The sequence below is a fragment of the Hibiscus syriacus genome, unplaced genomic scaffold, assembly GCF_006381635.1.
Source record: "Hibiscus syriacus cultivar Baekdansim isolate YM2019G1 unplaced genomic scaffold, ASM638163v2 tig00000765_pilon, whole genome shotgun sequence".
Taxonomy (NCBI): domain Eukaryota; kingdom Viridiplantae; phylum Streptophyta; class Magnoliopsida; order Malvales; family Malvaceae; genus Hibiscus; species Hibiscus syriacus.
Genome location: NW_024061821.1, coordinates 459,257 through 484,804, shown reverse-complemented (window position 1 = coordinate 484,804; position 25,548 = coordinate 459,257). Strand labels below are relative to the sequence as shown.

Genomic DNA, 25,548 nt, shown 5'->3' with positions numbered 1-25,548 from the left:
TAGCTGAAAGAAAATATAGTTTTCCTTAAGGTTCTGGACTCGAACAATTACATCGACAAGATGTGTGCATGCATTGTCAATGATTAAGAAGGACGAAAAACATATTATCTTATAATCGTCTAGGCTAATTAAAAACATAAGATAACTTCCCCTTAATTTTATTAATTTATTCATTTTAATTCTTGAATTTTTATTATATATTTTACTCTCAAACTTTTATTTATTATCAAATTAACACCGAGTATAATGTTTGGTATAATTTTTTTTTAAAAATTGAGAACTAAAACAGAATAAAAATAATAGTTTAGATACTAAATTTTTAGTTTAACTATTTTTTAAATTGTTTCAATTTGATAAAAAATTAAAGTTTGAGAATCAAAGAAAAATAATTAAGGACTAAAATGATATTATATGAATATTTTGAAGGTAAAAATAACTTATAACTATCTACTTCAGTTAGCCCAAAAAAACTTGGTCTACTCTTATGGCCCAAGTCCAACTGACCTGAACGGCTATAACTTAACTATAACTTAACTATCCACTTCAATTCTAGCCGACGGATCTAATGTATCATCAATTCCTGGAACCGGCAAATCCCCCAACTCAAAACCTCCCAAAACCCTTTGAGCCAAGTCTCGTTGGAGCAAAACTACAGAAACTTCTGCAACATTCTCTCTTTAACCCACAAAAGGTCCCTTTCAAAGGGTCTCCAACTCCATGCCCACATCATCAAATCAGGCATCCAAACCATCCCTCTCGTTTCCCATCACCTCATCAACTTCTACTCCAAGACCCAACTCCCTCTCTCTTCCCGTCTAGTCTTCTTCGAAGCCCCACATAAAACTCCTACTACATGGAGCTCGGTCATCTCCACTTTCGCCCAAAATGAACTCCCTTACCTCGCTCTCTAGTTCTTCCGTGACATGCTTGGGGATAACATCAGGCCTGACGATCATATCTTCCCTAGCGCTACTAAGTCATGTGCCATTCTGGGAAGGTTTGATATCGGACAGTCGATGCATTGCCTGGTTTTGAAAACTGGGTATGATATGGATGTGTTTGTAGCCAGTTCTTTGGTTGATATGTATGGTAAATGAGGGAAAATTAAGGATGCAAGGAGATTGTTTGATGAAATGCCCGAGAGAAATGTTGTTTCTTGGAGTGGGATGATATATGGGTATGCTCAGTTAGGTGAATTCGAGGAAGCTTTGGCGTTATTCAAACAGGCTTTATATGAACGTTTGGACGTGAATGATTTTACTTTTTCCAGTGTTGTACAAGTTTGTGCTAACTCGACTCTGCTTCAGTTAGGTAAGCAGTTACTTGACAGGCAGGTCCAATGAGTTTTAATGCATTGCGAGATAATAATTTTATACTCTTATACTTTTATCCTGTAATTAGACATGCACAAAATCGGATAAAAAACAGATCCGGATCGGATAAAAACCGAATCGGTTTTTTCACTTAGTCAAAAAATAGATTTAAAAAAAATCGGTTCGAAATTTAATTGGTTTGGAGGGTCGGATGGTTAACCGGTATAACCGGTTTCGATTTGAAAAAAACTAATTTTTTTAAAAAACTGGATAAAAAAACCGATGGTGGTAAAATGGTGATTTTTTAAGAAAAAACGATCACAAAAACCCCCCAACGGTTAGTTTTTAAAACCTCAAACCGGATTTTTTCGGATAAAAATCAGTTTTTAATCCGGTAAAAAAATCGATCGTCTACTTTTTTCCCAAACCTGTTATACTATCCGGTTTTTAAATATCCGATCCGATTTAAAAAAATCTGTTTTTCCCAAATTCAGTTTCAAATATTTTTTGTTCAAAATCGGATATTTGGATTTTTTGTGCACTTCTACGTATAATAGACAAAACATAAATAATTTTTTTAAAACAAAAATGTAATAGAAATTATAGTTAAACAATATTAATACTAATACAAACCAAAACCTACAAGGCTACGAATATCACCAAAAACAATGCCTTCATGCATCTATTTTGAGATAATCAAGACTTTGTAAAATTTGACTTTCGATGTTTAGAATTGCTAATTCGTTCAATTTATTTTGAGTCATCGTGCTTCGATATAATTAGCAATTCAAAGCTTAATCTTAATTTTAATTGATCACTACTAACTCCTTATTTAATTGTCTTAATTGAAATGGTAATGAATCACCCTTTCTAGGGTTCACACCAACACACTTGGAATTTTCAATTCCAGAAAAAGAAATATATAATTAATGAATTATTTGTGCAAAATGAGGTGTGAACCACTGATGACATTAATTAAGGATAATTTAATTATTACATTAATTTTTAATATTTTAACCGTTATAATTTATATTTTTATTTACGTATGTATGCACTTAGTGTAAACTTGGACGTTACAGTTTGATCTGAACCTGTCAAACACGTAGCATTCAGTTCTTCCTTATATTAATTAATGAAAACAAATGTGATTTAAAAGGAAATTTGGAACCCAACTTTGGTATGCCCATGCCCCTACATGCTGCTCTGGGCCGTCGTCCATCTAGCACATGTATTGGGCCGGCCCTGTACTTGGGTTGTGCTTTAAAACGAATTATGACCTGTCAAGTTTCGTGGGGAGTTCTTTGATATATTTGTATTCTAAGTGTGGAGTGATTGGAGGGGCTTATCGGGTATTTGATGAAGCCTCTGTTAAGAATCTTGGGATGTGGAATGCAATGCTGATTGCTTGTGCTCAGCATTCACATACTGAGAAAGCTTTTGATTTGTTTAAACGGATGGAAGTCCTTGAGGTCAAACCGAATTTTATTACCTTTTTGTGTGTGCTCTATGCTTGTAGCCATGCGGGGCTTGTTGAGAGGGGCAAGCGTTACTTTGAATTAATGAAGAAATATAGAATTGAGCCAGGTGATCAGCATTATGCTTCTTTGGTTGATTTATTTGACCGCTCAGGTAAACTGCAGGAGGCACTTTCGATCATCAGGGAGATGCTTATTTGGCCAACAGAGTCTGTCTGGTATGCTTTTCTAACCGGGTGCTGAATTCATGGGAACACTGAATTGGCGGCCTATGCTTCTGATAGGATCTTTGAGTTGGGACCTGTGAGCTCAGGTTTGCATGTGTTATTGTGTAATCCATATGTTGCCGTTAGTAGATATGAGGATGCCGTCAAAGCTAGGAAGATGCTTAGAGACCGAGGGATTAAGAAAGAGACGGGTTTGAGTTGGGTTGAGGAGGGAAATAAGGTTCACACATTCGCTGTTGGGGATAGGTCCCATGCAAAAACAAAAGATATCTACCAAAAATTAGAGGAATTAGGAGACAAAATGGAGCGAGCTGGTTATATTGCAGAAACAAGTTTTGTGCTGAGAGCCATCAACGGTGAAGAAAAGAATCAGACAATCAGATATCATAGTGAAAGGCTATGTAACATCCCAAAATATGAGTTAGTGACTAAATTGTAAAACTTTAGAATTTGGTGATTAAAGTAGGATGATTGAATAGTTTAATGATTATCTAGAAGAATTGTTAGTAATTATTAAGTGAATTGAAGGGCAAAATGGTTATTTGACCAATAAATAAATTAAAAGGTGATAAGGATGAGATATATACACATGAGAAATGAGAGGGAGAGGAAATAAAGTTTCCATAATTCTCTTCATCCTTCTCTTTTCTCTCCATCGTGAACTAAGCTAGAGCAAAGGTGAGTTTTCTGATTAGTTGGTTATTTGATAAATTAAAGGTTAGGTTTTGATCATTAGATGATAACTAAGCTTAAGGAAAGCTTAAGTTGTCTTATAATCAAAAGATGAAGAAGTTATAAGAGATTAAAGAAAATGAGTTTTTAAATGAATTTATGGAAAAGATAAGTTGATAAGTTGAATTTGAAGTTAAATTTGACTTGTCATCATGCTAATTAAGGAATATGAAGTGTTAGAATTGTATTTATAACATATTGAAATTGGAGTATGATTCTTGAATTACATATGAGGGATAGGATTTTGAGGTTAAATATGATTTTCATGAATAAAAGTTGATTTAAGTAATGATGATTGGGTTTAATGACATGATAGGGGTTTAAAAGAGAAGAATTGAGTGAAGAATTGATGATTTTCGGGCTTAAAATACAATTTTTGGGCTATTTGCATCGATGCACATTCAATGTGTACCACTGCATCAAGGATAAATCCCAAAAATTGTTCAAGGTGTATCGATGCACATGAAGTGCATCGATGCACTCCTTTAAAATAAAAACATCGAATGCCATCAGTGTATCGATGCACAAGTAGTGCGTCGATGCACCCCCCCTTAAATGCAAACATCGAATAGGATTTATGTATCGATGTATAGATAGTGCATCGATGCACCCGTTAAGGGATGCATCGATACATGGTGTAGTACATCGATGCATACCTTCATTAAAAGATAAAAATAGCTTTCTTTTTAGCCTAAGGAATGATAGTTTAGAATATATCAATTACTCAATTAGTATACTGATATGTATCAATGTATTACTATGTAGATTTAGAACGTAATCTCGTTCCAGAACAATTGAAGGATTATAATCGAGTCAAAGCAAGGCTAAGGTGAGTACATATTATAAGTATGGTACAATGGAATAAGACTTGTGATAAGTCTAATTCCTATGTTGATTTTCATAGCACAATAGTTATGAACATGCATACATGATAATTATTATGATACATGCATAAAGTATATATGTTCGTATGATTTGATAAATGATATATGTGAATAGATTCAAATGCACATGTGATATGGTAAGTGATATGAGTTATATGATCACAAGAGAAATGACATGAATACATGAACATATGAAATATAAGAATAATGCCCATGGTATACGAATGAGAGCTATAGGTATAGTTGGCATGCCAAGAGTCGAGGGTTCTACGTGGTCCTTCGGGACATATATGTATCATTTGGAACATTTACAGGGTCTTTTGAGATAGATTTGATCTACTGGAATATGTATATAGTTATTAAGGAGTGGTCATTCGGGACAAATACAATACATAGGTCATTCGGGACAAATTTCATAGCCCCTAGTGGGATCCATACGAGCTGTGGTGACAGCATAGTGCACAACCTCAATGTACTCGAATACCTTGAGTTCAAAAATGTACATGGGCCTATAAAAGGTTATCAAAGGTAATTGTATTGTTATAGTATATGTTACCATATTATTATTGTTTACATTGAATTGTATATGACATGATTGAATGGATAGATTGCATGTTTATATTTATACGAAATGCATTATTATTATATTTATATGTCTCATAAAGAATCAGGAAGAGCGGAAATAGGGTGGCAAGAACAACATCACTGATAAAAGATCAGATTAGAAGTAACAGATAAAATGTCTTTTGTTGTGTATAATGTTGGCATGTAAGAAAAGTGTCTGTTACAAATGCTTTGATCAGTTTTGTTTTGTTTTGGTTAATTTGTGTAAAGTAACAATGTTATTTTAATGAAAGTTTTAAATTTCCTTGATTTTTCGTCAAGAGTCAAAGTTTGAAAAGTCAATGTGACACATCGGACTCGTATCCAGGTCGGGTACAGATTGAGGGTGTTACAGGCTAGCTGTTGCATTTGGGCTCCTTGCCTTCCCACCAGATAGGGCAATTAGGGTTATGAAGAACTTACGCATCTGTGGTGATTGTCATACAGCAATCAAGTTTATGTCCAAGTGCACTGGAAGAGTAATTATTGTGAGGGATAACAACCGGTTTCATCTTTTCGAGGATGGAAAATGCTCCTGTGGTGACTATTGGTGAATGAATTATAAGATGCCACTGTATCCTAACAAAACTCTGAAACAAGAAGTGAGAAATTTATTGAAAGAGTATCGTGTGAGATAATGAAGGAGCCAGTTATTTTGAGGATGTTAAAAATGCTTCTTTGATGACTATCGATGATCGAGTTGTAAAATAATATTTATTGTACCTTAACAAAATTTTGAAATTAGAAGAGTAAAACAAAACGATGAAAACCTTTTTATATGATGCTTCTCTGATGGTTAATCTATTTTTGTTTATGTGCTGTTTGATGCTCAAGGATTACTCAGGCACTCTCAATCTTTTTGCTTGTAACGTGTTATTTTGGTGCTCACTATCCTATGTTTAAATGTAATGTTTTATCAGTGAGCAGTGATGAGGCTTCATGTATTCCATGTTATTATGGCTTTTTTTTTATTGTTTTGTTATTTACCTTCAATGGCTGATTACATCTGTTGCATGTATTTGTGGACTTCACTTTCTTTGAAGTTAGACTTGCTAGTCATAAACCTTTGTAAAGCAGACATGCTAGAGATTAGCAGCCACTTTACTGTCTGTGGCGCTGATAAAGTGTTAATCAATAGATAGTGGGCCGAAATTACCCCATTTCTGCTCATATTCATTGAGGTTTTATCATCGAGGCAATCGAAAAGTCTCATTATCAAGAAGAAAGGCTTCTGAAGGGCCGTTTTTCTGCATATTAAAATGTATATTCCTGGTTTTCCTCTTATTTCACAGGCTATTGCTAAGTGCTAACTTTAAAAAGAAACACTGTTAGAGAATATGTTTTCTAGATTACTTTTGAATGTTTATATCATTAGATATTAACAATAGGAGAAGGCGAAATTTGCTTCAGCTTTGGGTGCATCAATTTCCAATGACAGATGCCACTGCCTGTTGTTTTGCTTTCCTTAAAGATCAACCCATTGCTTTTATAATTGACATTGTTCTTTTGTTTTTTCTTCTCTCCTTTGGGTTGTTTTCAGTGTAATGCTCGGATTAAATCAATGACTCTTCCCTATATAAGAGTACATATTTATGAATTTCATTGTTTATTATCATTTTATTTTGTACGAGAATTTCAGAAAATATCATTCAACTCTTGTTTTCATTGATTAAAATTATAGTTGTTCCAACTGCTAATAAATATAGAAGAAAAAATCCTTTGGATATCGTTTTTCAAGGAGGTTGCAGATTTTTTTTTTCCTTTTCTTAGAAAAACAAATGCGTGGTAGAACTTTTACGGTGGAGCGAGAGAGATGGTTGTTTATCCTCCACAAAATGAGAGCGGCATTCTCCATTTTTATTGTATATTTAAACAAGCATCTTACTTTTTTAGCTTCAACCTTGTTTTAATATCAAAGCAAGTTATTGCTGAAGGCCACGGTGCATAGAAATCATTATCCTACCCTGTTGAAACCACGACTGGAACAGGAGTTTGCTGCACCAATCGTGGTTCTTGAGCAATTTATTTTAATAATAATATAAGTTCTTGTCACCCTTCATTTTTTTTATAAAAAAATTGTGAACTTTCTCTACGTTGACGAACAAATTATTTTAAACATTTTCGTGGGAGTTCTGGGCCTTGTTTATCTGAGGGAGGTTTACGCAATACCTGGTCGTGTAGAATTCATTTTTTTGAAGAAAAATTCCATCAAAGTTACTTCCTAATCAACCCTTTCCCTTTTGAATTCCTGTAAGTCCATTTCTATTCCTATGAATTCTTTATCTTCCCCCTCATTCTTTGGAGGTTCTTCAACTTTGCATGCAGGAAGAATTCATATATATATATATTTTTTGTTTTGACATTTTCACTATTATAAAAAGGTGGTGATATCTTAGCCATTGAACTTGGCACACACCAATTGCTTGTTGGCAACCGCCCTCTATTCATGGAGGGTGATGGCGTTTCAAGTCTGTGGAGCAATATGGGAAAGTTGCCCCTTTTCGTGTTTTTCAGAGATTCTAGGTATTCTTCATTTTCCAAGAAGTATTTTTTTGTTGTTGTAAATTTCTCCAAAGTTTAAAACAATGATCATGGTTGAAACTTTAAACCCGGCTTTCCATCTCAAACTCTCACCCGAAACCGACAAAGAAGAAACGCCATGACCATCTGCTCTTTGATCACTTTTGCAGGAATGTTCTGAAGAAGGATGAACTAGGCATGGAAATAGCAAACATCGGATTGCCTGCAACGCTTGCTTTGATGGCAGACCCTGTTGCTTCTCTAATAGACACGGCATTTATTGGCCGCATGGGTTTGTGCTCACTTTCTTCTGGCCTGATAGTGTGATATATTTACTATTATAATGTATATATGAGGCTTGAACACTTGACCATGTTCTAATATGTATCGGATATGGGTACAGAAAATTGTTTCTCTTTCTAACTATGCTACATATCCTAGTAAATGAAGTTGATTTTCTATGTTCTGAACATGAAGTAATACTTAATCAGTTATAAGATTTGGTTTCATTCTCTCTCTCTCTCTCTATATATATATATATCTTTTTGTATAGGTGCCTTGGAGTTGGCTTCTGTTGGAGTGTCGGTTGCAATTTTTAATCAAGTATCAAGGATTACCATGTTCCCACTAGTCAGTATCACCACTTCTTTTGTTGCTGAGGAAGAAGCTGCTAGTAAAACTAGTACCGACATAGAAGAAAACACCGGAAGTGATTATGATGCTGACCAGGAACTGGTGCCTCTAACTGGTATGCTTTCCACATTCTTTCTCCCTGCTTTTGTTGAAAGGCTAATCCGAGTTTCGATAAATTGCATTCTCAGACAAGGTTCACTTGGCGTCTTTGATTATATCTGTTACTTTTAGCATGTTTCGGCTTATCTATAATTTAAGCATTGAGAATATAAATATGTCATTTGCAGGCGGCAGTGACATGAAAATACCCAAACCTGAGGATAAAAGAAGGCATGTACCATCAGCAACTTCAGCTCTGATAGTTGGTTGCATGCTTGGAATAATTCAAACTTTGTTCCTCATTTTCACTGCTAAACCTCTCTTACTGTACATGGGCGTAAGACCTGTGAGTGTTCATTTTGTAGTTCCCTTATTGCAATTTTGTTAGCTTTCTACTTTTCTGTTAGCAGTAAGGATACTGCTTTTGCTTTTTCCAGGATTCTCCTATGGTCAAGATAGCAGCACAATACTTGATGCTACGATCACTCGGTGCTCCAGCTATTCTTCTCTCATTAGCTGCGCAAGGGGTTTTCCGGGGATTAAAGGACACTAAAACTCCCTTGTATGCTATCAGTAAGCCAGCTTTCCTTTTAATTAATAATCATGTTAATTTTGTTGGAAATCAGAAGCAGGGTGTGGAGGCTTATTCTGACAATCCCCTTGAAAGGAATTCACTGAAGGGGACTCTTAAAATTTGACAATGCCCTTTCCATATAATTCAATGGATATTTTGCACATTGCACATTGGATTTTTAGGATCTATTAGAGGCTTCCATTGCAAAACCAGTTTCGTATCCTACTTGTCATTTTGGATTCTCAATCATGTGTTACGAATGCGAAACATTATTATCAAATTGCAAGGGATCTCATTATTTATCAGAGTTTTTCAGTAAACTACCCCTCATAGTTGTTTGCAATTGCTAATGCAGTCATTGGAGACTCCGTAAACATTATTCTGGACCCTATACTTATATTCACACTTTGTCTGGGCGTCAATGGTGCCGCCATTGCTCATGTAGTTTCTCAGTAAGTTATTTTCATTTTGTTGGTTCATTGGCTGTATCATCTATCTGGTATTTTAATGCGTCTTCATCTGGTTAATCACTTAGTGCATCGTATTTGTAGGTATTTAATCTTTCTCATACTCGTTTGGAGATTAGTTGAAGATTTCGTTCTGTTGCCACCAAACTTTAAAGACCTACAATTCGGTCGATTTCTTAAAAGTGGTGAGTGCTTCGATTATGGTACTTAAAAATCTCCAAGAAGGATGTTTAATTGTTTTAAGTAAAACAAAATAAAATCGTTCAGTAGGGACTTTGTAATCCAGTTTTGTTCTCAACTTTCTTTCCAATTGATTTACCTCAATTGCTGTAGAAAGAAGATGATACAGAACATTTGCAGGACTCTGATATCTTTGACTGTCCCCACTTCAGGATTTCAGCTATTGGTTAAGGTGATATCTGCGACATCCTGTATGACTGTGGCGGCTTCATTAGCGGCTAGGCTGGGACCGAAACCAATGGCTGCATTTCAGGTTTGCTTCCAGATTTGGTTGGCAACCTCGTTGCTTGCTGATGGATTGGCTATTGCAGGACAAGTAAGATTTCATTTTAATTGAATGAACCACCATTACATTAAGTTTGCCCCATATTTTCGCGGCAAGTTTTTCTCTTAGAATTGGCTTTGTTCGGAACCAATCGAAAGCATAAGTGTCCTTGCTTTCCGTTCATCTCTTTTAGCAATAGAATCAAACTGCAATTACATTATTTTTCGAAAGAGTAAACTTCAACATATTTCTCACCTTATCCAGGCAATCCTTGCAAGTGCATTTGCAAAGAAGGAGTATGAGAAGACAGTTACTGTCGCTGCTAGGGTGCTGCAGGTACTAACTCTACATTAACATTACAACTTCACTTGTTTCACTTTGCTTCTTTGCTCTAAATTCTGCTTATGATTTCTATCTGCAGATTGGTGTTGTTTTGGGGCTTCTTTTATCTTTTATTCTAGTAGCTGTATCACAATTCGCTTCGACTTTGTTTACAAATGATTTCGATGTTTTGGAACTCATGAACATCAGCTTTCCAGTATAGTTCCCTTCCTTCATCAAAATCCTACAAATATTCATTTATTTCTTCAAATACTAACTTGTTCGGTCATCAACATTTTCTTGTTAATAGTTCGTTGCAGTAACTCAACCAATCAATGCTTTAGCCTTCGTTTTCGATGGAGTTAACTATGGAGCTTCGGATTTTGCATATTCAGCCTCCTCCATGGTTAGTTCAATTGCAACCCCACTTTGCTGAATAAATCTTCCTACCATACGAATCAAACATAATATCCAACGATGTTCAAAGCTTTTATAACTTTCTTCTGTCATTTTCCTAGATCGTGGTTGCAGTTATGAGCCTCTCTTGCTTGTTCGTACTTGCCTCCAGCCATGGCTATGTTGGCATCTGGATTGCTTTGACCATCTTTATGTGTTTGCGTGTGTTCGCCGGTCTTTTGAGGGTAGGAACCGGCATGGGCCCTTGGAGCTTTCTCCGCAGCTGATCGCTGGAAATGTATTACTTCACTCTCCTTTTTGACCTGCATCTGACTTGGGTGTAAGACCCCGATGGCTGGTGACAACTTGGGGTCTTGACGATCTTAAAACGGAGCCAGGTCGGATCTCAAAGTGGAAAAAGTTGCCTCATCACCCATTTTTTCATTCACAGAAAGGGGGCATAGAACTTGTTCGCCATTCGGCCTGTCTGTCTTTTGTTTAAACCATGGGATTTGATATCAGCCGGTGCTGATTTCAAATTGCCAATGGAATTCACATTCTTTTGTTTAGGAAAGACAACAGATTCTATCAATAAAAATATACCACTTTCTTTCACTTTGTGCCATACGTTTTTATTATATTTGCTTTACATATCTTTGTTGATTTACGATAATAATACATTATATATAATTAAGATAATAATACAGACTTCTCTCTTTATCCTCGCATCTCTTCTTCTTCTTCTTCTAGTTTTCCCTTATTAATTCGTTCCTTTTATTTATAAGATATATAATCATTTAAGTTACTCCATTACTTTTAAGTATAGCATACTTATTTTTATATTATAAAATTATTAAAATTAATTATAAATTAAACAAAAAAATAAAATTCTGATTGATTTGAATAATAGTGAGTTTTAAATTTCTAAATTATAAACCGTTCAAATATTACTATTCAAATTTATATTCGATTAATTGATTTTTTTCCTCAATCCTACCCACAGACGTAAAAGAAACACACAATAACAAATGCAGGCGAGACTCAGTATCCAAATCATTTTTATGTCAAGATATCAAATATTTGCCATCGTCTACAAACGTATCAAAATTCACTATTAGTGCATTTGTGCCAAATCTTATTTAGTGTAATACATCATGCTAATATCAATTACTTCATGTACATGTTTCATCCTATATATCCGATCAGCGATGGAAGTGAGATTTTATGTTAAGAGACGAATTTATAAAATTTTAAAGAACGAAAACAAATTATTAATAAAAAATACAAAAAAATATATATATCTAAAACATATAAAATTTGAAAGTTTCAAAGAGACAATCGCTCCGATCTCCGTCCCTAGTCCATTATTGTATGCGATAATTAAATCAAAAGACTTCATACTCAAAAGTATAGCAAGAATGCACATATCAAAGCATAGCTCATATCAAAATGAACATATACGGCATAAATTTCGGAAGCAGGAAAAACTTGCAAATGAGTAATTAATCACAAGGCATTAAAAAATTCTTAGGATATATAGTTTAAATAATTTATTTAAAAAATGTTTAAATAATTAAAAATGTGTCTAATCAATAATCGGATCAGATAAATGATAATGATAACATATGTGAATAGGTCTTATTAAATTCTATTAATTAATGAAAGTAAGCTTAAAAGATTATATTTATACCCCTAATGTTTAACTAATATAAATTTTGATTTCTTTACATTTCTCAATAAAATCAGACAAAAAAATCAATCCATGCCAATATTTCATTACATATTTAACGGATAAGTGATAAAAAATCAATCATAATATTAGTCTCAAAATTAAGAATTTAAATCTCATAAAAAATTTAAGAATTTAAAAAATTGACGAGGGACATGTGAATTGTTTTACTTTGTGTGAATATCTTCTCATTTTTTATCGTTAATCTCATTCGTTTATTTTTACTCATTTAATAGTCCTAAATCATTGTAAAATTAAAAAAATTTAAGCCATGTAATTAGATTATATCCCTTATAAATATAATATACCTTATATTTTAAATTATTATTTTTATCTAAAAATGACAACCGCTTTACTTTTATATCCAACTAGTATTTAACAATAACAATAATAATTTCTCAAGAAAAAAATAGTAATATAATAAATTTTCTTATTATAATTAGAACTTTAGGTTTATTATAAAAATTAGTATGTGAATTTAGCCATTTTTCTCACATTGATATTTGAACTCACTTTTTTTAAAATAATATATTTGTTGCACAAAATTTTAGTCGAGTCTTATGTTGCTTTCTATATGCACAGAATTTTACACATGAATTCATATGCAAAGATTTACTTTCAATTACAGATGCGCATATGAAAACTGCATATGAAGACTGTTCAACCATGTATTTATTTATACATGCATTGTGTAGATGCTCGATTTCGTCCGGGGACTGCATCGGAGGCTTCGTATCCAATACACAATACAAATTTGGACCAATGGAAGCCTAAATCAGCCCAAAAAGTAGTGTTAATTCCAGTCCAGTTCACGTAATCCTGCAAGACATGGACAGTTACAGGAAGATTTAAAAACAGAAAACGTGGATGCCATTTTGGAGGGAATTGATGAAAAACTGAAAGAGTTGGTTTTTTTATGGGAAATTAACTACTGGAAATTAAAGGGAACGGGGAGGAGGTTACATAACAAAGGGGGAAAAAGGGAATTAACCATCAGAAACGGGGCCAGAGGAAAAAGGAAAGAAAGAGAGACAACAAGGGGTAATCAGGGAATCAGAGAAAGAAAGAAGGAATTCCTTCTTCATATTACTACCGTTTTTGAGCCAAAAAAGGGGGACCAGTTTCAAAAGGCATTTGGTTATCATTTGGAAACATTTTTTTTTCGTTTTTTGGTTGTAAACGAAAGAGAAATTAAAAGAGAGAGGTCTTTCTCTAGATTTTTGAGAGAGAAGTGTAAACAAACAAAGGAGAAAAATCATCAACAACGAAAAGGGGGGGACAAATTCAAGTCAGTGAAATCAAAGGATCTTCTTTTCCCTTCATTTTTTTACACGCAGAACAACACAACAAATTCCTTTTTCATTTTCCTTTGTAACAGAGGAAAGGTAAGTGTTAAAACTCATTTTTGTATTTGAGGTGTTTTTCTATATCTATAAAAATCAATGGAAATTTCTTAAGAATATTCGATTTTGTTTTAGTCTATAGTGTATGGTGTTTGTGTGTGGGTATGTGAGTACTTTGAAATGGAAATATAAGGATAAAGGGAAGAGAGTAGTCTTACCTTAGGTGTATGGTGTCTTTGTTTATGTAATATTCTGCCTTTGGTTTCCATGGTCGGGCGTCGGAGAGGTAAATCTGATAAGTCGGTTGGGTGAAGACAGCGAGCTTCTAAGGTCCTCGTCGAGAGAGTGAGAAGATAAAAACGAGATTCTCGGTTCATATGGCTTAGCTTGGGTTTTCCTCTTTGTTGAATGGTTGTCGTCGAGTGGAGTGGCCACCAAGGTGGTGGTCGATACGACCGTTGTGAGGAGTAGATAGGAAAAGGTGGTCGTTGTTTCCAATATAGTTGGGGTAGCCAACCGTGTATGGTGATGTTTGGAGAGCAGCGCCGTGGGAGAAGAAAAGGGGAGAGTTGAAAGCCAAGAGAGAGCGGCAGGGAGTGATAAGTTAGCTTAGGTTATTTAGTTTTGGTTTTATGTTAAGATTTTAGGGTAAATTAGTGATTAGCCATTGCAGTCTAATAGTAAAATGTGTTTATCCTAATTTTACTGTTTTTCCAATTTTAATTTTAGTTATCGTTTTGTTAGGTTATTCACGTGTAGATCCCTTGTTTGTATGTATACTCATATTTAGGTCATTGGTTTGTTTTTGATTTGCAAGCTGAATATTACATTTATTTAAATTTAGTCATCTTTTAATACATACATATATATATTTTAATTTATAGTTTAGCATGTTATGATTTTATTTTTTTATTTTAGGTCACATGTATACATTATATGTTAATAGGCATAGTTTATAATTTGTAATTAAAATATACGTATATAATTTTTTGTATGTCACATTGTATGATATTTTTTAATTTTGTTTAATTAATTTTTGGCATGACATACTTTTTGAATAATTTGCATAATAGCCTCACGTGCATAACTCGACATAAATACATAATCGGACTAAGGGTAATACTCTTTTAATTTAAAATTGTCTTGAGTGGCTTGTCTTAACTGATTAGAGAGTCGTTTTGACTATTTTAAATTAAAAGTGTATCCCGATAGTGAAACCTAAAAAATCGATTATTCACCTAAACTTTGGGAATGGAAGAAAAAGAAATGTTCGTCTATTTAAATTTATCGAGAAAAGGTTGTTATAGCTTTTAAGATCTGGTCTCGATATTTGTAAATAATCGAACATTCTTTATCTTTCTAAAACGACTTGGTAATTTTAATTTAATTTATTTGGGTGCATTTGAATATTATAATGAAATTTTAATATTATATTATTTTGAGTTGAGTAGGAATTAATTTTTTCAAGTATTGATAAATTATTCTTTCTCGATATGAAATAATTTAATATTACTACATTTCATTGTAAAATTCACATTTTTTTGGGATCATAAATCAAATCAAGTTCGAATTTGTAAAGTTCATTGCAAAGACATTAATTAATCGACTAGGTACCGTTTTAGGGCGTTGTGGGGGTGCTAATCATTCCATACACGTAACCGACTCCTGAACTCGGATTTTGGTAACGCATACTTTAATTTGTTGTTTTAATTAAAATTAATTTTTATTTAAAATAACAAATATTTTTTGGGTGCCCAATCACACCCTAATCAAAGATTGGTGGCGACTCTTTGAACCATATTTTTTCGATCGTAAAGGAAATCCAAAATTTTTTCGAAACGAAAGGTTTTTAAATTGCATTTGTTTTTAAATTAAAAATCAATTGAAAAAGATAATTAAAAAATTAATGTGGTTTTCAAAATCTCACATTTTCACTTTTAAGGAAAAATCGTTTTGACACATTGCATTTTATCTTTATTTAAAAAAATTTAACTGTCGAAGGTCTTCTACAGAAGCTGCTCTCAACCTGGCGTTGGGGGCAACCTACTACATGACCTCCCCCTTACCCCATAACATATGAGAATATGATTTTGTTGTTGTATTTGTTGCCTGAACAACTCAACAGTCAATTAGGTGGTTGATGTTCATTAACTAATTAAAAGGACGATTTTATTAAGTGTCATGTGTTATACTTTAATTAATTGTTGAAATATCATATCAACCCTGTATATTAATTTAATTTTATTTTCAATTTTAAGTATAGATTTCAAATTTATTTTCAAGCTTGGGTGCTAATTCGAGATAAAAAAAATTAAAGATCAATTTCAAAAAAAAAATGCTGAGTTTATCTACCAATTTATATAATAATCCTTTATTTTATCTCAAAATAAAATAATTATAAGTAAATGGAGTGTTATTTAATAGGCTTAATGTTCAAATAAGTGTCCAAATTATATCTTTTTTTTCCAAATAAGAGCCTAGAGTATTTTTTAGCTAATCCATGTGCCTAACATTACAAACGTTACCAATTTAGGTGCTCGAGCTGTCAACAATATTAATTTCCTCCGTTGAGTGACATGTGTTACAATTTGGTAATTTTAAAAATTTCATATAAATTTGGAAATAACCCCAAAACTTTGAAAACTTTCATTTTAACCCCTAAACCTATGCAGACCACGATCCTTTGCCATCGACGAAGATCCACCCGACCTCACCTCCCCCGTTAACTAAACTCCTATGAAATCGTGGCCGATCGACGATGAATCGACATTTTATACCCCGCAAACCCTAGGATGAAAACCGCGAACCCACGCGATTTCGACTACCAGTTGACTACAACTATGGTGACGTATAACTAGGATGATAGCAGGGACTATGTCGACGGTGGTGATCGTGGTCGAAAAGGGCAGCGACATAGGTTAGTGTTAGGATTTGGGGATTTTGAGGTTTTTTTGTAATTTAAAAGAAATTAGAGTTCTTTTATAAATATAATAATGTTTTTAATATTAAAAAATTTAAAATCACTAGATTGTGACACCTGTCATTTAACGGAGAAAACTAACGACAGTTATTGTCTGAACACCTAAAGTTGTCACGTTTGTATCGTTGGGCACCTGGATGGGTTAAAAAATATTGTAGACACCTATTCGGGAAAAAGTATAGTTTGAGCACTTATTTGGGTATTAAGCCTATTTAATATGATGACACATAGGGGGTCCAGATTATAATAAAACCATCAAGTTGTGTTCAAGGTATAAATATTTGGCAAGCCGCAAACGTTAAACGCATGAAACATCAGTATTTTATTTAGCATATATATTTAGAAGAAGAGGTTAATTGTTATTTCGCTGTTTGGGCAAAGGCTGAAAAATCGGGGATTGTTTACCATGCCTTAGATTTCCAGCCATTTTTGGCATGATTCTAGGTATCTTTCGAATTTTTTAGAAAAGAATGTCTGATGAAAAACCCACCTTTTGTCATCCTTTTTCTTATTAGTTCTTTCTTTTTCTTTCCAAAATCAATCCAATTTTGTTCGGTTCTTATCGAATTTCGATTCAACATTGCATTTTGTTGATCTCTCTCTCTCTTTTTGGTTGAATTTTTAATCCAGGTTTCGATAGCAGTGAGTCAAAGAATTTAGCTTGGTTTTGATTTGGGGATTATCTTTAAAATTTTGAAACCAGGATTATTGTTCATAGGTTGGTGATTGGATTTAGGGTACCCATTTTTTGTAAAGCTTTTCTTTCCCTTCTGGACATTGAAGTCCTACTTTTTAATGGCTTAGAAGGGAAAGAAAGCACAAGGATATTAAAATATTCTTAGGTATTATATAATTTAAAAATCATAAATACGAGAATGAGCATCTCCGGAGCCATTTCCAGGCATGTCATGCCTGCATGCGGCAGCCTGTGTTTCCTGTGCCCGGGACTACGTACAAGGTCCAGGCAGCCTGTTAAGAGGTACAAGAAGATGATTGCCCAGATATTTCCTCGTAAACAGGTTTGTGTTTTCAAACTTTCTACTGACATAAAATTTTATAATGTTCTTCTTTATAATGCAACCATGCAGGTGACAGTTGACTGATCTGTTATAGAAGCATTTTTCCCAGATTTAAGTTATTTCGTATATGTTCTTCTTTATAATGCAAGCATGCAGGTGGCAGCTGACTGACCTGTTGGAACTAATTTAATTCAATCGTTAAATAGGATTTAGCTTTTCAAAAACTTAGTGTTAATGATTCTCTAACTTTATTATGGATGATATTTGCAGCTTTAACATTTATTTCTTCTGCTTTATTAATCATATAATTTAATCCATTTTCTTCTGGTAGGGGAAGGACCGAATGAACGTAATATAGGAAAACTATGTGAATACGCTGCAAAAAATCCTTTGCGCATCCCGAAGGTACAATATATTTGCAAACCTCAGGATAATGCATATCTCTATTGATTAGAAATGAAGAATTTTTTTCCCGCAGCATGCACAGTTTATAGCTAATGAATCATGTAAATTTTGTACCAGATCACTAGCCTCCTTGAGCAAAGGTGTTACAAGGAGCTGAGAAATGAGAAGTTTGAATCAGTGAAAATTGTTATGTGCATTTACAGGCAACTGTTGATCTCTTGTAAGGAGCAAATGTGAGTTCCTTTTTTTCCCTTGCAAAACTCAAGGATTTGTATCTTACTTTTTGGTTATATGAAGACTTTTGCATCATGAGATCTTTTGTTTTTATAGGCCACTATTTTCCAGTAGCTTATTGAGCATAATACAGACTCTGTTGGATCAAACACGGCATGATGAGATGAGAATTATAGGATGTCATACACTTTTTGACTTCTTGAATAATCAGGTTGGTGCATTTATTTTCAAATGTTAGTATGTTTATGGCAACAAGCTTAAAACTCTTGTGAAATTCTGCAGGAGGACGGGACTTGCATGTTTAAGTTAGAAGGCTTTATTCCACAACTATGTAAACTAGCTGGAGAAGGTGGAGAAAGTGAAAGGGAAAGAAATCTATGTGCTGCTGGAATGCAAGCACTTTCTTCAATGGTATACATTCAAATGGCTTCTCTTTTTTTTTTTTTGAAGTGCATCGTCTTAACCTCTTTGTAGGGTTTCTGGAATATAGATGATAAAATAAACCCTAAATCATATAATTAAGTACTAATGGCCTATATAAGCTTTGGGAAAATATACTAGAAGAAAACATGATAAATTGCATATTTAATTGCCCAACAATTCACACAATTCCATTTTGGTCACCTAACTATTTTTTTTCCAAAATCATACATTTGGTCTTATTTTAATCACCCGTAGTTAAAAAATTAATAAAAATATTGACGTGGTATTTTTTAATTTTTTTCAATGAAACATGACATTATCTTATGATGACACGTTAGCATCACCATTAACAACATATGACCAAAATAAATCAATACTTAATGTTAGGTATGATTTTGAAGAAAAAAATAGTTCAGTGATCAAAATGGAACTGCATTAATAGTTAGGTGAGTAAATACTTAGTTTATCCAAGAAACTAATATGCAACATGTATAATAAACGCAGAAGAATCTAAACCAGAGTTATGTGGTATGAATAAACCTAGAGTTGAGCAATATCGTGTTGATTTAGGGTTGTCTAGCTTGGCGTTTGGTGTTTCCCCACCCATGATCGGAGATCATCCGTCTCTAATTCCTTTATTACGGATTATAACAGAGAAGTTACAAATGTCAATGACGAGAAGATTGAGAAGCAGAAAGCATAAATTTAAGGAAGAAAGAGTTCAAAATTTCATTTCATTTTCGTCATAAGAAAACCCTAATTGATTTCGATGGATTTTACTCCATCCAATTATGAAACGACATTGTTTACCCAAACTCCCATATGTTTAACTAAAAGAACTAAAACATAAAACGAAAACTTCAGAAAGACGCGTATCAGATAGGAAACAGAACATTTTATCGGCGTGTGAACCCCAAGTGCTACCCCCTACGGTCATCAGAAACTGCAATCTAGCTAGAAAACCTCTGGCGCACCTCCGTGTGCCGCCGGTGAGAACAACAAATCTCTCCACGAAGCAGCCCACGAGAATAATAATTTAAGAAGTTATTTGAAGAGAGGAAATCTTATTATTCACATTCTAAGCTAACCTATTTATATCGTTTCCTTCCGAGAAGGAAAGGTAGAATTCTGAGGTTGATATATTTAGCTATTCAAAATGCAAATTTTTATCAATGCTTCTTACTGTGTCCCAGGCTTTCCATAACATCATAGAAGTCTTAATTTGGAAATAGTTGTAAATGGCGATAATATTTTCCTTTTCACTAATTATTTCTTTCTTTCTTACAGCTTATGTTTTCTCCTAGTTCTAGCTGTATATGGAAGTATTCTAATATCTATTTTCTTGTGCAGATTTGGTTTATGGGAAAACACTCTCACATTTCGGTGGAATTTAACAACGTAAGCAGATTCAGACCTATTTACATATCACTGCAAGTTCATTGCCATGATATTCATTTTATTGGTACCTATATTTGCATGTTTTCTGTTATTAGTGATAGATTTCATTTGAAAATCTTCAACTTTCTGATATGGGCAAAACAGCTAGATATTAGTATGATCAGTTTGTTTTCTTATGATATAAACGCGTTGTTCAAACTTACCCTCTGGATATTTCCATGTTTGTTCCATTGCAGAATATTTTCATTAGTGATTTATTTTCCATCTTAAAAGACATTTTTTAATTATCAAAACAGATTGTTTCAGTAGTCTTGGAAAATTATGGAGACACAAGGAAAAGTTCAGAGAATCCTAATGGTGCCCAAAGTCAGTTGGAAGAAGACGTGCCAAAAGATGAGGGTCATGTCCCCATCACATTTCCTTCTTGGGACACAATTGTGAATGACAAAGGAGAACTAATTGTCTCAGTGTAATCACATTACTCATGTTTCTGATTCATTTTTGTATTTTACTTCTTCATTTAATTTTAAATAATTACCTTTCAGTGACTTTCTTTTTTTTTCTCTTATCACAGGGAAGATGCCCAGAATCCCTCCTTTTGGTCCAAGGTTTGCTTACATAACATGGCAAACCTAGCCAAGGAAGCTACAACAGCACGACGTGTTCTCGAGTCTTTGTTTCGTTACTTGGATAATGAAGACTCATGGTCTCTTCAAACTGGTCTTGCCTTTCCAGTCTTAAAGGATATGCAGCTTTTACTGGAGAGCTCTGGTAGCATGCATTTTCAACATTCAATGTCTGATTTTTTTGCCTCCTTTTTTTTACTTGTAACAAGTTAGAGAAACTTATGCTATTTATTCATTTTTCTCTGTTTGCAGGACAGAACACACATTTATTGCTATCCTTATTAATTAAGCATCTTGACCACAAAACAATTCTCAAACAACCTGACATACAACTTCAAGTTCTAGAGGTTGCAACCTCTCTTGCTCAACTTTCAAAAGTTGAACCTTCTATAGCAATACTTGGTGCAGTTAGTGATGTTATGAGGCATTTGCGAAAGAGCATACACTGCTCTCTCAATGATGCAACTTTGGGACCCGAAATTATACAATGGAACAGGAACTTTAAAGAAGCTGTGGATAATTGCCTTGTACAGTTATCAAAAAAGGTGGGGTCACTCTCTTGTCACTCCTAAGTTCTAGTGTGACTAGATAGTTTGAAATTGAGCTAGCTACTGTGAACAGGTCGGAGATGCAGGTCCAATTCTTGATGCTATGGCTGTGATGTTGGAGAACATCCCGAATATTACAGTTATAGCCAGAACAACAGTCTGTGTTGTTTATCGCACTGCTCAAGTTGTTGCCTCAATTCCAAATCCATCCTATATAAACAAGGTAATAATCATAATTGTTAATGATTTTTTGGTGACTAACATTTCATGTTGTTGTATGCTGTATCTTTAATTATATGGTGTTTCTTTGTTCCCATAGGCATTCCCCGAGTCTTTGTTCCATCAATTACTCCCAGCTATGGTCCACCCTGACCATGAAACACGAATCGAAGCTCACCGTATTTTCTCTGTTGTTCTTGTGCCTACTTCAGTTTGCCCTCGGCAATCCTCTGTTACTTCAGTAGCAAACAAAGCCGAAGTTGTTCAAAGAACACTTTCAAGAACTGTCTCAGTCTTTTCTTCATCAGCTGCCCTTTTTGAGAAGCTAAAGAAGGAGAAATCCTTCTCAAGGCAGGGTTCTTCTATAAAAAATGAAAACATTGCTAGTGAGGGTGAAATTAAAAACAGCAATAATACAGTCCTGAATCGATTGAAGTCATCCTATAGTCGAGCATACAGTTCAAGATATCTCCCTGTATCGTTGGAAACAGATGAAATTTCTCCAAGCAATTCAAATACGGTATCTTGAAACGATTAGCACTAAAATGTGTTTGAAATTGGTTTTCTTAAGCTTATGTTTATTTAACTATTTTTATTTGCCAAATGTCAGGAGTCTGATTCTCTACGGCTTAGTAGCACCCAGATTAGTCTCTTGCTTTCATCGATTTGGGCACAGTCTGTCTCTCCTCAAAATACACCACAAAACTATGAAGCCATTGCTCATACATACAGCCTTGTGATGCTCTTCGCTCGAGACAAGGTAATTGCTCAACCTTTTGCTTCCTGAAAATGGATTTGGGGTCAGAAAGAAGTACAATAATTCTACCTAGAGTATCAGGGTCTCATTTTTGTCCGATAAAGAAACACTTGTAGGACCACATGGTACCTTTTGCTTTGCAAGTAATTTGTGTAGACTATGTGAACTTATCAAGTCTTTTAACTGCCTTTTATATGAAAATTTTAGTTGATTGTCTAAGTGGCTTGTTGGCAACAGAAACAGAAAAAGAAAAACTTCTTTCATTGTATCGGTAACATCTAAATGATATTCGTTCTTTTCTGGAGATCTAATTTCTGTATAGTCATTTTTAATATAATGCAGAACTCTGGCAATGAGTCTCTCGTTCGTAGTTTCCAGCTAGCCTTTTCGTTGCGAAGCATCACTCTTAATGGAGGTGAGTGTCCAGAGTTGTAGCTGTCTTTGCAATCACATGGGTTTGATTGGTGTGTGCTTTCTTTGTGTTACTCTTCGATAACACCCCTGGGAAAATAATAATAATATAATAGTAATAACGATAATAATACTTACAAGAATTTGAGTCTGCCTTGCATGAAACGAAAAAAATACTGTTTATTTAATCTGTAATCATAGTAATAATCAGAAATGTTTAGCTCATACATGATGTCACCAAGGTTTCTCTCCTGCAGAAAGAAAGGGAAGCAATAATTATGATGGATTGGAAATGTAAGAAGCTCTCTTAAGGACATAAATCCAATAGGAAATATAGCAGATGTGTTCTTTCAAATCTTACTTTTAAATGAAGCATTTTATAACCAAGTTCCAGTTTGCCACATACACAGTCACCATACAGTATTAGCATATAATGTTTGGCAAAAAGATGCTAGTGTTGATACTCTAAGAAGAGTGGAAGGGAATTTAGAAAAAGAAAGATTGAGAGATTTCGAACGGAAAGGGGAGAAATTTTGTTCTTATTGCTTTAAAAATAAAAGAACCAGCCTGCTTTTATAGTCTGAGAATTAAACTAGGTATCTTCTTCTTTAACCTTTATCTCCTAAGAAAACCCATCTTATGATAAAACCTAATCCTAAGTAAATTAGAACTCAGAATTTAGGATGAACAAAAACACCTTTTATACTAGTTTAAATCACAACAGCTTTCCAAAGCTAGATTTTTCCTGTAATCGGTAAATGGTCCAAATCTGATTTCATATCAACAAGTTCAAATGTAAAACCATGAAACGTTTGTTGATAATCTGTTCTACAAAAATTATCTTTAAAGTATATCTTGAGAACCTCTTATAAACTCTTTTCATGAATGCTGCACATGATATGGTAAGAAGGATTTGGGAAGATGTCTCGGTTCATTTTAATTAGATTATAACATCGGTCCTTGGAAGAAGTAACGGATAAGGAAATGAAACAACTAACTTGGTATCTGTTATTGGGGTATTATCATTTCCTTATTCTGAACTTCCACTATTGCTGCAGGGCCACTTCCACCATCGCGCCGTAGATCTCTTTTCACCTTGGCAACTTCAATGATCCTGTTTTCATCAAAAGCATTCAGTATTCTTCCTATTGCCTATATTGCCAAGGTTACTCTAACAGAAAGAATGGTATGAAAACTTATCGGTCATGATCTTCATTACTTTCTTTTCCTTGCTTCTTACTTCTGCCTTTTTTTCATCTGTTAATTAAACACCTGTTATTGTTCTATGATTAATAGGATGATCCTTTCTTGCACTTGGTGAAAGAATGCAAGTTAAAGGCAGTGGAAACCAGGCCTGACCAACCAAAAATGTTTATGGATCTGAAGAAGATGACAATTTGGCTTTAAAGATGCTCTCAGAAATTGAGATTACCCCAGAGCAACGCAGGGAAAACCTTGTTTCAGAGATCTTAAAAGGCTTAGGAATTTCATCAGAAGTAAACCTTTTTATCTCGTCAAAGAACTAGTAATTTTTGTTTTAATTACATTACACTGATATCTTGTGAAAATACACGCAGCCTGAATTGTCAAATACACGGGCACAGCTGCTAAGTAAATTCTTGCCGGATGATGTGTGTCCTCTAGGTGCCCACTTGCCTATGGATGCACTACTTAAAGTAGACGGAGCTAGCATACAAGAAAATAATCCTTTTAAGGAGGTAAATTCTCTTGCACTACCCTCGAAATTCATCTGTCAAAGCTTGGAACTCATGTGATTTCTTTTGCTCAGCAGGAAGCTCCATTTTCCTCTATAGATGAAACCAAAGATGATTCAGGGTTGTCCCAGGGAATTCCAAAACCCCTGGATGTCAATCAACTCTTAGATTCAGTACGTCATCTATTTCATTCTTTTTACTCCTAGTCTTTAAAGTACAAGCGATCAAACTCATATTTATTTGCTCTATCGACACAGGTAATGGATACTTCAGATCAATTTGGAAGAGCTTCTGTCTCCACCAGACCTGACATGTCTTACAAGGATATGGCTCAGCATTGCGAGACACTCCTGAATGGGAAGAGGCAGAAGATGTCTGATCTGATGGGCGTCCATCTGAGTCAAGAAAGCTTGACTTGCTGCGGATCTTTTCAAAATCCTTTCGATGACACAAAACAGGTAGGCCCTTGATTCAATGAAATTTATGCATGTTTATATTTATCATGCATGTGTTGAGTGGTGTTATCCCACATCTATTGAACTATTGGGTTTCTGGTGATCTAACAAACATCCAAACCCCAACTTGAAAATGCAGACTGGCCCTGTCCTCGAGCAAACAGATGGTACTAACCCATTCAAACAACCAGTCGGCACAGAGTACCAGAACCATCTCCAGCCTTTCAGTTTACCAACCTCAACCCCATATGATAACTTCCTAAAAGCTGCTGGTTGTTGATCTGGTGATGGATCGGATACCAATATTATATAATAAAAAAGCGCAACATCTGGCGATCTTTCCGGTAGAAGTTTAAAAAAAAATCCATATCCTATTTAGCCAAGATTGAAAAATGCAGTGGAACTGTTGATTTTAAAGCTCAAAGATGTTTCTGCTACAACCAATGCTACCACCTTTTCTTCTAGGTATACAATGTATGCCCAGCATTTGGTTGAATTTGTAACTTTTTCCATAATTTAATCCATTCATCCATATGC

At 34.4% G+C, this 25,548-nt stretch overlaps 1 protein-coding gene and 2 pseudogenes across 1 annotated transcript; all 3 read left to right on the top strand.

The window, feature by feature from the left end:
* The first annotated feature begins 578 nt into the window (after positions 1-578).
* Positions 579-5,792, top strand: LOC120216536 (annotated as a pseudogene).
* Positions 5,793-7,621: 1,829 nt separating this feature from the next.
* LOC120216889 (protein DETOXIFICATION 42-like) lies at positions 7,622-11,183 on the top strand. The gene is made up of 12 exons (XM_039214170.1): positions 7,622-7,757; positions 7,925-8,046; positions 8,308-8,502; positions 8,675-8,832; positions 8,924-9,059; positions 9,416-9,512; positions 9,612-9,712; positions 9,920-10,083; positions 10,297-10,368; positions 10,454-10,570; positions 10,664-10,763; positions 10,876-11,183. Exons 1-12 carry the CDS (start codon positions 7,681-7,683, stop codon positions 11,034-11,036), a joined length of 1,500 nt encoding a protein of 499 aa, XP_039070101.1. The 5' UTR covers positions 7,622-7,680; the 3' UTR covers positions 11,037-11,183.
* A 6,521-nt stretch (positions 11,184-17,704) lies between these two features.
* Positions 17,705-25,374, top strand: LOC120216528 (annotated as a pseudogene).
* Positions 25,375-25,548: the final 174 nt, after the last annotated feature.